General features: G+C 54.9%; 1 protein-coding gene across 1 annotated transcript in view; it reads left to right on the top strand.

Annotated features, from left to right (window-relative positions):
- Positions 1 to 13592, top strand: part of FSTL4 (follistatin like 4) — a 437526-nt gene that overhangs the window by 280703 nt on the left and 143231 nt on the right. The window contains exons 5-6 of the mRNA XM_027097696.1: positions 8258 to 8451; positions 11932 to 12055. Of these exons, the coding sequence (XP_026953497.1) occupies positions 8258 to 8451; positions 11932 to 12055 (318 nt within the window). The remainder of the gene's footprint in view (positions 1 to 8257; positions 8452 to 11931; positions 12056 to 13592) is intronic.

Below are 13592 nucleotides of genomic sequence, written 5' to 3' on the forward strand. Positions count from 1 at the left end.
GCCCTGGTGAGAGAAGAGCCAGCACCCTGGAGGCCGCTGGGGGCTGGGGTCTTCACAGGGGCCTCAGGATCCCCCTCACCCCGACCCCCCAATTCTGCCTGTGTATAAAGTTCTCCCTGGGAGCTCAGAGGGTCCCCAGGGTCAGCTCTGTGCGCAGTTACTGATTAGAGCCCTGGTATGGGACTAGGCCTTTGCCGAAGTTGTGCGGTGACCAGATTCCCCCTCAGGCCTCCCCACCTGGGCTGCCGCTCCGAGCCTAGCCCCCCTACCCCCCACCTGGCCTTTTCACAGGGCTGTCCAGGGTGTCCTGACCAGCAGTGGCAGGACCAGAGGACAGACCCTCTCATCCTCCTCCTCTCCAGAGGCAGGTCCCGAAGAGCCGTGTGTGTCCCCACAGGGGCTCGGAGGAGACATCTTCCACGTGACCCCGTGTCCAGCAGGGCAGCATCCCTTCTGTGGCTCACCACCACCACCCCCCGCCTGGCCATGTGCAACTCTGTGGGGCCCTGTCGCACGTTTTGGGGTGCCCCTACTAGCGAGGTAGGGCCCATGCCCCCGGCAGTGAGCACAGCTACACGAACACACACTCACTGCAGATGCCCCGCCACACGTGCATCTCACGCCCCCCTCCAACCAGGAACTGATCTGATGGGTGATGACACGGCCCCCAGCCCTCTCCGGAGTTCCAGACCTCAGTCACTGTGGCTCAGGGTGGCCGGGATTGTCCCCTCCTCAGGGCAGGGCTGTAGCGGCTCTCCACCAAGATTCCACCTTCATCCAGTCAGCAGGCATTTAATGAGCACCTTCTGCAGGCAGGCGCGTGGGCCAGGTGCTGGCGTCACACCTGCAACAAGGCAGGGCCCTGGCCTCCAGGGGCCCCCATCTGAGGGGGCAGCCTGACACCAACAGTGCATGAATACCAGAGAGTGAAGCCTAGGGAAAGGGCAGCGACAGAGAAGACGGGGGGCGGGGGGATGTCGGAGAGGGTGGCAGGCAGAGACGGCCCCTCCGCAGTCTCCCGCACCACCTCCCTTCCTGGTGCCACGGGTCTCCAGGCTCCCCCGGAATCTGGGACCTGGGCCTGTCCGGGGCCTCGACCATATGGCCTGTCTCCCTCTCGGTTAGAATCTGAGCGTCCTGCTTCCTGGCTGTTGCCTCCCACCTTGCCCACCCTGTGCAACCCCCCTTTCCTCAACTCTGGAGCCACCAGCCCCTCCCACACCGGGGACCGGAAGCTTTGCCTGCCACAGAGTGAAGACCGCCCCTTTGAGGCCCAGGCTGGCAGGGCCGCATGTGGCTGATAGACTATTCTGAGTGTCTCTCTTACTTCCCTTTGTTTTGCAATAGAAAGCGTGCCTGTGATAGACGTTTAATTCCAGAAGCTGCTACCTGCTTCCTATCTCTCTTTGCTCAAAAAATTAAATGCGGATGTGCCTGTGCTCCTGCTATAATAATCTCCCTCGGAGTGGAAGGACTGTGGCTGGAATGGGAGAACATTAGAATCTTCAAAGAGGGACAGTTATTGAGGGAACTAGATTAATGAGGTGTCATAACAACTTAGCCAGATCTGCGGCTGACCTTTCTCGTGGAGAACGGGCTTGATAAATGTAGTTCATTACCAAGTTCTGACATGAAAATAGGATCACACTCTGGGCTCCTCAGCGGGCTGATCAATATTTTATCTGCCAAAACAGGCCCGGTCTGTGAGCAGGAGGGGCCCCGCGCTCACACATGCTGGCAGGAAGCCCGAGGCCAGTGCTGGGGGCTGGCCGCCAGGGGCCAGCGCTGCGGCACAGGGGGCACCCCAGCCAGCGGAGGGTGGCTGGGCCCTTCCAAGGGCCTGTTGGGGATTCTCATCGCTGCCAGGCTGGCCGGGACACAAGCCTCCCTCCGGGAAAGGCCCTAGAGCAGAAATGTTCGTGGGGAGGGGAAGGGAGTGAAGAAGTCTTCACTGATTTTGTGGCCACCTGTGCCAGGCGCTGGGCATCAGTGAAGGGGACAAAGACAGAGGCACCAGGCCCCGGCTCACACAGGGCCTTGAGCCCATCTCATGCAGAGAAGCCCTCGGGGCTGGCTGACCACTCAGACATGGCCAAGTCTGTTTATATTTAGTTTTACGTAAAAGGACCCTGTAAGGTGGTCAAGGGCTGTTATTGCCCCCATTCTAAGGTAGGAAGTGGATGCAAGAAGGGCAGGGGTGGATGCCTTTCCAAGGGTCCCACAGCTGCTCAAAAACAGAACCAGACGTTCTCCTGCCTCCCCGTCTAGTGCTCCTTCCAGCCTTGCAACGACTGTCATTAGTGGAGTTGGTGTCAGGTGTGGCAGCCTGTGATGAAGGCTGTCTCTACCTGAGGACCCCAGCTAAGGTTGTTACACGGTGGTCCTGTCACCCTAGCTTCTTGAGGAGAGAGTCTGCCTAGAGCCTCAGGACTCAACCACACTCACAAGCATTTAACACTGTCACACTGTGCGTGTGACTATCCAGGCCAGTCCCACCAGCTTGGAACTTGCAGCCCCACAGAGGGATGTAGCCGACGCTGGTAACACCCCATCCAGATTCCCACAGTCAACCCGGAGGTTCCGTGCAGCTTCGGGTGATCAGTCCCCGTGAACTTGTAAATAGCTTCCAACCTCATCTTCAGCCTGAGGGCACTTTCTGGCCTCAAGCATGAGCTGAGTCCACAAGTGCTGGATTGGGGTGGGGGTAATGCCCCCAGGAGCAGCCCTCAGCCCAGGAGGGCCAGAAGTTGGTAGAAGAGCACCCTGCCCCCGGCACCTCGGTGGAGCAGCTCCGAGGTGTACTCAACACCGTCTCTGCAAGGTCCTGTGGACTGAGCCCCGGGTTGCCACTGTCTTTCCCTGTCCCCAGTCTCACTTCCTCCTTCCTCCCTGCACTTCTTGGGATCATCTCCAAATATACTGCTCACCCTCTATCCTAGTTGCAGGGGCTGCTAAGCAGGAGGCCAAACTAAGACAGAGGACAAGCCTCACACACACACAAAAACAGACCGTATGTACAGGGCAGAGAGTAAGAAGATGGATGGATGACAGTGGTTCTGTATGTGCGCAGGAGGGGGCTGAGCTGGGCCCCAGAGAAAGGGGAAAGAAGAGGAGAGGAGAAAGCACGCAAGAAGGTACCCAGCAGGCCAGCATCGGCTGCAATCAGGCACAGTGAGTTTATGGGTCTGGAGGGGTCTTCCCTGGGACTCTCCAAGCCTCACTAAAAGGCTTCGACCTAGCCTAAGTCACAGAGACCCCAAAATCCCCATATTATAATGACACAAATTTTTCTTTTCCTTGAAAACACCAAGACACAGAGGAAACACTTAAATGACTTTCCAAGCATGTACAAATTATGTGAGTCTGCCTACTCATGAAGCAGGTCCCCTAATGTCCCAGCTGGGCAGCTCCAGGTGAGCTCATTCAAGTCACAGACCTCAATATCATATACAAATGTCCTCCTCTCCAGAGTCCTCTCTGGAAGTCCCTCCCACCCACCCACCCTGGATCAGTAGTAAGGAAGTTGACCGTACTGCAGGCTAGGCCACGGAGGCCCAGGCTCAGGGCTCCCAGGACAGGCTGGGCATGGCCATTCTCACCATCATCACGGTCAGCCCCCGCGGGGGCACCCGGGAGGGGTGTTGTGGTCCCCAAGCCTCTGCTGTATCCCCTCGAGACACCTGCCCTCCAAAGGGGCAGGGTCCGTCCCTGGGACCCAGGCCCACCCCAGACATGTGGGGCACAGAGAATTATGAAGCTGGGGGTGCTAGTTTAGATTGGGTGATGTTTCTGCAGTGGCCAATATACAGTGAAGAGTAAGCCGGGCAGGGGTTTGGGTAAAGAACATTGGAGGAATATCCCATTGTATATATGTACCACATCTTCTTTATCCATTCGTCTGTCGATGGGCATTTAGCTTGCTTCCATGACCTAGCTATTGTAAATAGTGCTGCAGTGAACACTGGAGTGCATGTATCTTTTTGAATTATGATTTTCTCTGGGTATATGCCCAGTAATGGGATTGCTGGGTCATATGGTAATTCTATATTTCATTTTTTAAGGAACCTCCGTACTGTTCTCCGTAGTGGCTGTACCAATTTACATTCCCACCAACAGTGCAAGAGGGTTCCCTTTTCTCCACACCCTCTCCAGCATTTATTGTTTGTAGATTTTCTGAGACATGGATGGATCTAGAGACAGTCATACAGAGTGAAGTAAGTCAGAAAGAGAAAACAAATATCGTGTATTAACACATATATGGGGAACCTAGAAAAATGGGGGTTTTTTTGGTGAACTGGTTTGCAAGGCAGAAATAGAGACACAGATGTAGAGAACAAACTTATGGACACAAAGGGGGGAAAGTGGTGTGGGGGTGGGGGTGGGATGAATCGAGAGATGGGGATTGACATGTATACACTGATGTGCATAAAATAGATAACTAACAAAAACCTGCTATATATATATAAAGAAAAATAAAAGAACATTGGAGGGAGCAGTAAACACCAACCCCAAGCAGCACATTCGTGTGGCAGGTGCTATTAAGATTGTTTCTCCCTCCACACCCCTACCTCCTCAAGTCCCCGGTGGACTTGCTGGGTGGGCGGGCAGCGGTGACCCGCATGATACTAAGAAAGACCCAACCCTTGGGTATTGAAGCTCTTGCCCAAATCGAGTAAGGGAAGAGGAAGATCTGAAAACAGGGGCTCTGTGGGCCGGGCCTCAGGCCCCGTGCAACACACAAGGCCAGCCAGGGCTCCACTAGTTTAAACGGCTCACAGTCAGGGTCACCTGTGCAGAGGGCCTGGCTTCACCTCTGGCCAGCCTCTGGGAAGGGGATTATGGGTAACTTATTTTCTTTCTTTATACTTATCTGCACTTTCCAAGTGTTTTGTTGTTGTTGTTGTTTTGATGGATGTGTGTTTCTTTTACAATAAGACAAAGGTTTAAAACTGGCAGCAGGGTGGGAACCTTTACAGACGCCCACGCTCCACCTTGGTGAGCTGTTCCGTCTGACCCCACTGTGTGACCGGGGGGGTTGTGAATGAAAAAACTAAACCTGGGATTTGGTAAACTCATCCTGGAAACCAAAAGGGAAGGCTTTTGAGAGGGCAGTCCTTGCTGGAGATGAAGCATCAGAAGTCTTGAAAGAGGTTGAATTTTGGAATCTAAAGTGACACCATTAGGGTGTCTTTCTTCTGGTGCTCGTGGTCGCCCAGAGCTATAGGGACATTAGAGGAGCTCAGGAACATTGGGCCAATGATTTAATTATTCCAGGTTGAAACTCATGTAAAGTGCAAGTGCCCCTGGGATAAAGAAGGATTTCAAATCGTCTTCCAGGAGCAGCTCAGTTTATCTCAGGACCCCCACGCCCAGCAGCATCCAGGCACAGTGAGGCCCTCAGTAAAGGAAAGAAGCCACGGGAAGTTTGGCAAAGTGTGATCTGCCGGTCTTGGCATCCGACGCCAGCTCCACACTTCCCTCCAGCCTTGTCTGTGCCCCCATCCCCGCCTCACTCCGGCTCAGCCACACCAGCTTCCTCTGTGCCGCCAGCTCCTGCACCTGCAGTCCCTGTGACCTGGCATTCCCTTCCCTCTGCCTCCTTTGCTCACAGATCCCTCATCCTGCAGGTCCTGTCCTTAGGGAGACTTCCTTCACCCCGGCCTCGTTAGCTCTCCCTCCACGGGCACCCTTGATGCCCAGGATGGGAAGCTCCGTCGTATCCTCAAAGTGCTGCCCAGTATTGGGCACAGAGTTTATGAGTAAATGCTGGTAAAAGGATGGGAGGGCATGGCTGGCATGAGCCCTAGCAGGAGGCCAGACCAGGGGCTCAGGGAGCTGGCCCTGGAGACTGGGCGCAACCACCTCTTTCCCCCAAGTTGATTTCTAGACATGTACATACCTTCCTGACCAGGATTCATGTGCTGGGCAGCTGCCAGGGTGGAGAAGCCACTGTGAACTGACAGTGAACTGTAGGGATGTGATAAGAGGGGAAGAGCCTGGGGAGCCCACCTGACAGAACCCACCTGACAGAACCCACCTTGAAGGTTTCCCTGGCCTGCCAGAGTGGGAGGTGCTGTCTAGCTTCGGACCCCTGGCCTAGGGCAGCAGGCAGCTCAGAGGAGATCTGTGCCCCACCAGGGTCTGTGAAGAAGATTGGAGGGTTGGGAGGACCTGCAAGGATGAAACATCTCTCCCCATCTGACCTGGCCTGGCCCATCCTTCAGGTGGCCCTGCTGTAGTGTGTTTTTCTGGAGGCTAACTGTGCGCTAGCATTTCTGAGTCAAGCCTCCTATCAGCCCCATAGCCATCCGCTGTGTGCACTAGCTTCCCAGCATCTGGGCATGAATGCCTGTCCCCAGGAAAGCCCGACAGGCCCTCCAGTGCAGGTCCCTGCAGATCCCCCCACAGAGACTTCCACTGCCGTCTCCACCAAAGCTTCTCTCTCCACTCAGATACCGCATCCAGCTTCTATCCATTTGCCAGGACTAGTTTCACCCTCTTGGAGGCTGGAGGCCAGGATTTGAGCAAAGCTCTTCTTCTACTTTCCCCAGACTGACCTTTGTCCAGGCTCAGGAAGCAGAGCCCAGCAGGCCGCCACGTATTCCCCTGGGCGTGAGTGTGTGGTCGTGGGACATGGCCACAATTCTCAATGCTGTATAGACTTGAGAATTGGGTTTGCCAACCAGGGGCCCTACGAGCTCCCAGGAATGGATACCCTACAAGGCCAAAGAGGGGTGGGTAAGTTGTTCTTGTCAGAGCATAGAAACCCCCAGAGAGCAAATAGATTTGATTATATTGAACACAGCAATTGATTTTTTTCTAAATAAACATGCAGGAGGAGAGTAACAGGTATCTGTTTCTGACAAGAATCAATTGACCCAAACTGGAAGAAAATCTAGAAACACAAACAAGCACAAGAAAGTGATTGGACCATCCAGGCTTGTCTAGGGAGGCAGGGAGAGAAACAGACAGACTTCCCCACCGGCACTCTCCCCACCAGGCAGCTCCCCTGTTTGTTGCTCTTCGGCAAATGTGGTTCCAGTAACGACAAGGGGGAGAGTAGCTATCATTTTATGAGCCCTTACTTGGTGCAAAACCACTGCTGTGCCTTTTATGTGCGTATCTTATTTAACCCTCCTAACAGCCCTGTGTGGGAGGCACTGCTCTCCCCACTTCACAGATGAAATCACTGAGGCACCTTGTGCAAGGTACACACACAGGCAGCCACAGAGCTGGGACTCAAACCCGGTGGACTCCAGATCCAGTGCGCTCCAGCACCCCTGAGCTATGACCTGGTGCCCTAAACTGGACTTGGAATTAAGGGGACGAGCCCCAGGCCCCAGACACTCCCTTCCCAGCAGGGCACTGGCTTCACCCTGGACTGGATGAGGAGGAGTGCACACCCATGCAGGGCTCAGCAAAGCCAGGTGCTGGAGTACATATTCCATCCCGGGAGGTGGGGAAGTGGGGCCAGAGAGGCTCTCCCGTTCGCTAACAACCAGCAGCCTCCACTCACGGTGCAGCCCTGTGCGGGGAGCATCCTCATGGCCTGTTGCCAGCGAGATAAACTATGTCATGTCACAGTGCGTCACAGGCCTCATTTGCCAAAACACTGTGTGGTTCGGATGCTGTGGACCAAGCATGGCCATGATAAAAGGCCTAAGAGCAACGGGCTGTGCGCTCTGGTTTTAATTTTGTAAAAGCTGCCTTTTGTGTCTTGGTCGTAGGCTTGTGTACTCATGTTCGTTTTGAAGTAATCCAGCCCTGGGAGTGTACCTAATTAACTTAAGCAGGGCTTATTAGTCCTGTTAACTGGAACTCGCTAATCTATGAGACCAAGGATTCCAAAGCAGCCTTTAAGGTAGGATTAAGGCAAAGATGAGCTATTACAAAATGGAATCGGGGCGGCTTTCCTAAAGCCGCTGTGGGGCTGTGCTGGGACTTCCCCTGGACGGATCTCCCCATTCCGTCTGGCAAACACTCTGTGTCTGGCTGTAGTAGGTGCTCAATAAACATTTGCGAGATGAACAAACAGGCTCCTTCCAGCATTTGCATCATGTGTAGCATGTATGCACTGCTCCATAAATATTTATGGGATGGACTGGTGGACGGACGGACGAATAGGTCTCACGCACTCCGGTAACACCCTGCACTGCACATAGTGAATGCCCAGCAACTGCCGATGGGTGGGGTGGACGGGGGTCTTCTCGAGACCGGGGGAGGAGTCTGGCTGCAATAACCCCATCTTCTCTTCCAGGTAACCCATGCACCATGGCCGACTACGCCCGCCTGAAGAAGGCCCTCCTGGCGCTGCAGACCCGCCTGCAGCCACTCCATGAAGGGGACAGCAGACAAGACCCTGCTTCCCAGAAGCGGCTCCTGGTGGAATCTCTGTTTAAGGACTTGGATGTAGACGGGGACGGCCACCTCAGCCGCTCTGAACTGGCCCAGGTGGGTACGGCATTCGGTGAAATTGCATCACGGAGGAATCCAGTTTTCCATTCCGCGTGTGAAGGAAGAGAACTGGGAGATCCACATGGGGAGAGTCATTTGTAACCGTCTCTGTAAATGGGATGCCAAGGAGGCCTTGCTCCTGCAAGAGAAAGCCACCTCCCGGGAGTCGGAGAGCTTGTGTTTAACGCCTCTTGAGAATATCTGACAAACAGAACGATGTCAGTGTCTCCTTCCCACCAGCCACCGTCAGCAAATATTTACAAACAAGCTCTGAGGCACTCTCAGCTAGCTGGTGAAACATACACTGCACACCGGCTGGGCTCTGAGGTTTTCATTAGGAAGTAAGTCTTTTCTTCCTGAGTCCTTTGCTTTCCTCAGCAGAGAGGTTCAAAGGAAGCAGGTTTGGTTCCCACCAAACACTTCTGGAGCTGTGACCTGGGTGTCCCCACGTCCTCTCCGCTAGGACCTCGCCCTTTGCGGTATCCAGGAATCAGTAGCCCGCACCCCAGCCTGCTGGCTTGCGGGAAGCACTGTGGCCACCCCCAAACACTGCTCTTCCCTTTGAGAAAACACTTGGATGGGGCCTCCCTCCCAGACACAGCACGCGTGTCCCTCTGTCCAGCTACAAGGTGGTACAAGGGCCTGGAGCATCTGCAGCAAAAAGAAGCGAGGAAGGAGCAACCTAGGGCACCAGGCAGGCCAGCTGCAGGGTGGGCCTGTTGGGTGCTGGTGGCAGAAAGGCAGGCTGGGTGGCCCCGAGGGCCTGAGTTCCTGCTCCTACTCTGCTTGTTTGTCTCTGAGGGCCTGGGGCCCTGGAGCCACACGAGGGGCAAAGATATGGAGGGAGGACGAGGTCAGCCTCCCCAGGAAGGGTGGGAGGGCCTAGCAGCTCTGCCCCAGAGACCACAGAGTGCCCCCCACCAGAGGACAGGTAATAGGATGAGTCCCCACCTTTGATGCTACTTTAAAGAAATCCTTCACAAGGCACAGCAATGACCTCATCAAAGCTGTGGCCAGGTCACCAGGAAGGACCAGGCTAGGGAGGGTCCTGACATTTACAGAGCACCCACTGTGGGCTCGGCACTAAGCAAGGCCCTTTACTTGTGATGTGCCCAACACAGATGTGTTCCTCACTCGGGGGTAGAATAGCTACGAACGCAGACTTCACGGTCAGACTGCCTGAGTCCAGGTCCAGCTCCAGCATTTACAGGGACCTAGTGGGTCTAGGCAGACAACTTTGCCTCTCTGTGCCTCGTTCCTTGTCTGTGACTGTCGCAGGGTCCTCGGGAGGGTTAGATGAGCTAAGACGTGAAGTTCTCAGCCTAGTGCCCAGCACGCGGCACATTCTCAGTAAGTGACAGCCGTCAGCATCACCTTTATTGTTGTTACTATTTCCTCCTTAAACCTTTCAGCCACCCTTTGCTGTGTGGTAGGTGCTAGTGTTATCCTCCCTTCCCGAGTATTTTTAGATGAGGAAGCAGCTCCAGGAAATCAGGAGACTTGCATGCAGAGTGTGTACTACCTAGAACATGGTGAACTAAGACGAAACCCGGGGGCCGGGGGGGCGGGGGGGGCGGTGAGTGGACCTGCTCTCCTCACGGTACAGGGGGCTCCCTGGGGGGAGGGCTCCCACCACAGGCTCCACCTGCTCCTCTCCAAGTCTGTGGGGATGACAGGTGCCCATGAAATCTGAGTACAGAGCAGTTATCCAGACGCTTCCCCACACAGGGTCCCCTTCTCAAGTCCAGCCAGTCCAGAGCCTGCTTCCAGGGAGTGTGTGGGGAAACACAGATCCTAAGGCGTTTGCAGACCCGCCCCTGCTCACCCACACCTGGCAGCCTGTGCAAGTCCATCCACGGCCCGCACCCCGGGAGGCCTCCCAGGCACATGCCAGCCTGCATGTCGCCACTTCCAGCAACACTCAGCCCCCAGCTATGGCTGAGAGCCCAAGGGGCGGGGCCAGGGACCCACAGGTGACCCACGCCGCTCTGGGGAGAGCCCAGGTCCTGTTAGTTACGGTTACCCGTGAGAAGAGCCATCTGGCGATTCGATTCCCCGCAGTACAGGCTGTGCGGGGAGCCCGGAGGGCAGGCGTTTTCTCCTTATTTAACAGAGGCGGCTGTGGGCTCTTGGTGCCCCAGGCCCACGTGGCTCCCGGTAGCTGCCAGGTAAACAGAACCTTCCTGGGCGCATTGCTCTAACCCGGCAGAGACATGCCCCAAGGCACCTGAAGCTATTAACAAGCATGGTAATTGGACTATGATTTCCTCTTTAAAATTTAATGTGTTTAAAGTACATTTCATAAATCTGCCGCGCAGGGGCCAGCTGAAATGGGCCTTTCCTTGACACTGAATCAGAGGCGTCCGGGAAAAACTTGTCAGTCCTATGAAAAGTTAATCAACTTCCAATACAGAAATAGACAAAGGGAAATTTCCATCTTTGGAAGATTGATTTCGGGCGTTACGGTTGATCGCCCTTGTATTGAACACTCTTACTTGCTTGGTGAAGGGTCATTTTTTTAACATTATCACATTAAATTGCATTTAACATAGCAGGCCCAGCTGAGACCGTTAAATAAAGAGGAAAGGCCTCCGTTCCCCTCTCCCCACAAAAATAAAATCATTTTCTTTCTTCTGAGATGTCCTTCTGAGCATTTTCCTTGCAAGACTCTAGTTCCAGACACACATGCCAAAAGGTGACTGGTCATGCTGGGGAGACCTCTGCCCTGTGGCCCAGGCCACATCCAGACAGGAGTTCACAGGGGCTCCCCCGTGGTCCCCGTGACAGAATCCTAAGGGTAGTGGTTTGTGTTCCTGGCAAGACAGGGCAGGCAGAGACGGGGGCCCAAGCCTAGGTCAGTAGAACGGCAGTTTCCCCTTCCTGGGGGGAGTGCTGTGGCTAGGATGTGCTGCCCTGAGATTGGAGTGCGCTGGTGGAGGCAGCGAGGGGAACACTGATGGAGCAGTGACCTTCCAGCTCTACATAGCTGGGAGCCACTGAGTTCGGCCACTGTTTGCTGGGCGTATTTGATCAGGCCCCTTCTCTTCCCTGTTTCCCCATCTACAACGTGAAGGGGTAGATCAGGTGACCACAGGATCCTTCCCACCTCAGACTGTCTGGGGTCTGTTTGCCCAGGCAGGGAGAAGACAGACCTGAATGCTAATCCCGAGTCGGCCCCAATCACTGGGTGACCTTGGGAAAGTCCCTTCCCTCTCTGAGCCTCAGTTGTCTCATCTATAAAATGAGAGAATCAAACGAGATAATACCAAAGAGATTTTGATGCTCCTCATGGCCCACCGAGCTGTTGCTGGAGTCCCCACACGAACACACACACACACACACACACACACACGAACACACACACACACACAGGCTTGTGAGCACAGCCCCACCCACTTGGCCTGAGCCATTTTCCAGCAGTGCCCACAGCTCTGAGCTCACTCCCGGTTCTAGCCTTGCTCCCTTTCTCACCTGCAGCACATGCTGAAGGAGCAGGGCCTGGAAGAGGACTTCCTGGGGTGCTCACCAGGCGACCTCCTCCGATTTGATGACGACAACAAAGACGGCCTCCTGACCCTCCATGAGTTCTACACAGCCTTCCGTAAGTCAGGCCCCAGTCGGGGCTCGCAGTGGGCAAACAGACATTCCTGCTCCAAAATGGTGTCAGGGGCCTGGAGTCTGTCCTTGGTTGTTTCCAAGATTGGCTTCTTCTATACGTGAAAGCAGTTGAATTTGTTTTGCAACAAGCCTGAGCTTTAAGGGAAAGAGTAAGGACGGTAGGGATCGGGGTGGGGGGGGGGGGGGACTCGCTCTGCTCCTTTTGGATAAAGTTGCTTCGCGCTGTTGCTATTGTTTGAGGGACCCGGGACTGCGACGTGAGCACGGTTAGGAGGGCACTGCCTCACATCGCTAGGGGATTCTGTGACTGCACATGGGGGACGCAGATGTTAGGGTTCTCCCCAGGCAGTGGCCTGGCCCCATCAGGGAACCCTACCTGGGGGTAAACCCTGCAGGAGGGTGCTGGAGGCTTGGCCAGGCAGGAGAGGGAACAGTCACTGTGGAGGATGATGAAGAGCAAGGGTCCTGGTTGATGACAGGCAGGGGAATCCCTGGAGAAGAAGAGACAGGGGGTGCGCTACCTGAAAACGGAGGAGGTGCCCGGAGTGGACCCTTTGTGGGGTCGCTAGTACATATGGCAAGTGGGTAGGGCAGCTGAAGGACACAGGTCTTCTCCCTGAGGTGCTGCCCCAAGACATGACCTCACGCCAGCCGTAGCTGGGGCTGGAACAGGGCTTCCAAGAGATGTGAGATGCAAGAAGGAGCCCCAGGTAACTGCAGACAAGCTCACCAGGAGAGGAGAGGGAAGGGTGATGCGGGGGCCCTAACCCGAGACAAGAGGGGACATTCTTGGCCCCAAAGAGTTGAAGTCCCTGTACGACAGACAGCATTCAGGCTCTGCTTAAAGCAGGTAATGTGTGTGCCCTGTGTGAGGCACCCTTGGACGTGACCTGCAAGCTCACGGCTCCTAACTGCAGGCCCTGGAACTGGGGGAGCAGGGATGAGATCCCCAGGGTGCCCTGAGTACCCTGAGCCACAGGTCCTGGCATCCTCGGCCCCGGCCCCAGCCTGTACCTGGAGTTCCATTTTCCAGGAAGGTATTCCTGCTTCGTGGACATCTCTGTGTGCTATTCCAAACATTCACAAGGCCTGAAAATCCTTGTGATCTGTTGGCAGGAAGAGCTCTTGTGGCAGATAGAAGAGGTACTCATGTGACCTAAGAGGAGAAAAATGAGTGCGATTCTTCCCCGTGGGAAATGTCCCTGAGCTTGTCGCAGGCGGTGCCTTTCCAGTCCACGACGTCCCTGTTACTAAGGCCCAGAGTCCAACCCCCAGTTCCCGGGCTCTGCTTGATACACGGTGACTAGGTGTGGCTCCCCAACCTCCTCCTTCCTGCCCACGGTTAAAACCCATATCTGCATCTGGTGGTTCATAATAAGGTGTGAATGACTGTAGGCTCAATCTGCTGTGGGAGGGGTTTGCTTTGTGGATTGAGGAGCTTATTCCATGAAATAAATCTCTAAATTTTAGAATGTATGGAAGTGTCAGCAACTCCAGAGACCTAGCTCGTGAGACGATTC

Source organism: Aethalodelphis obliquidens, unplaced genomic scaffold (genome assembly GCF_003676395.1).
Source record: "Aethalodelphis obliquidens isolate GAN/ISIS:26980383/991018 unplaced genomic scaffold, ASM367639v1 scaffold4, whole genome shotgun sequence".
Lineage (NCBI taxonomy): Eukaryota > Metazoa > Chordata > Mammalia > Artiodactyla > Delphinidae > Aethalodelphis > Aethalodelphis obliquidens.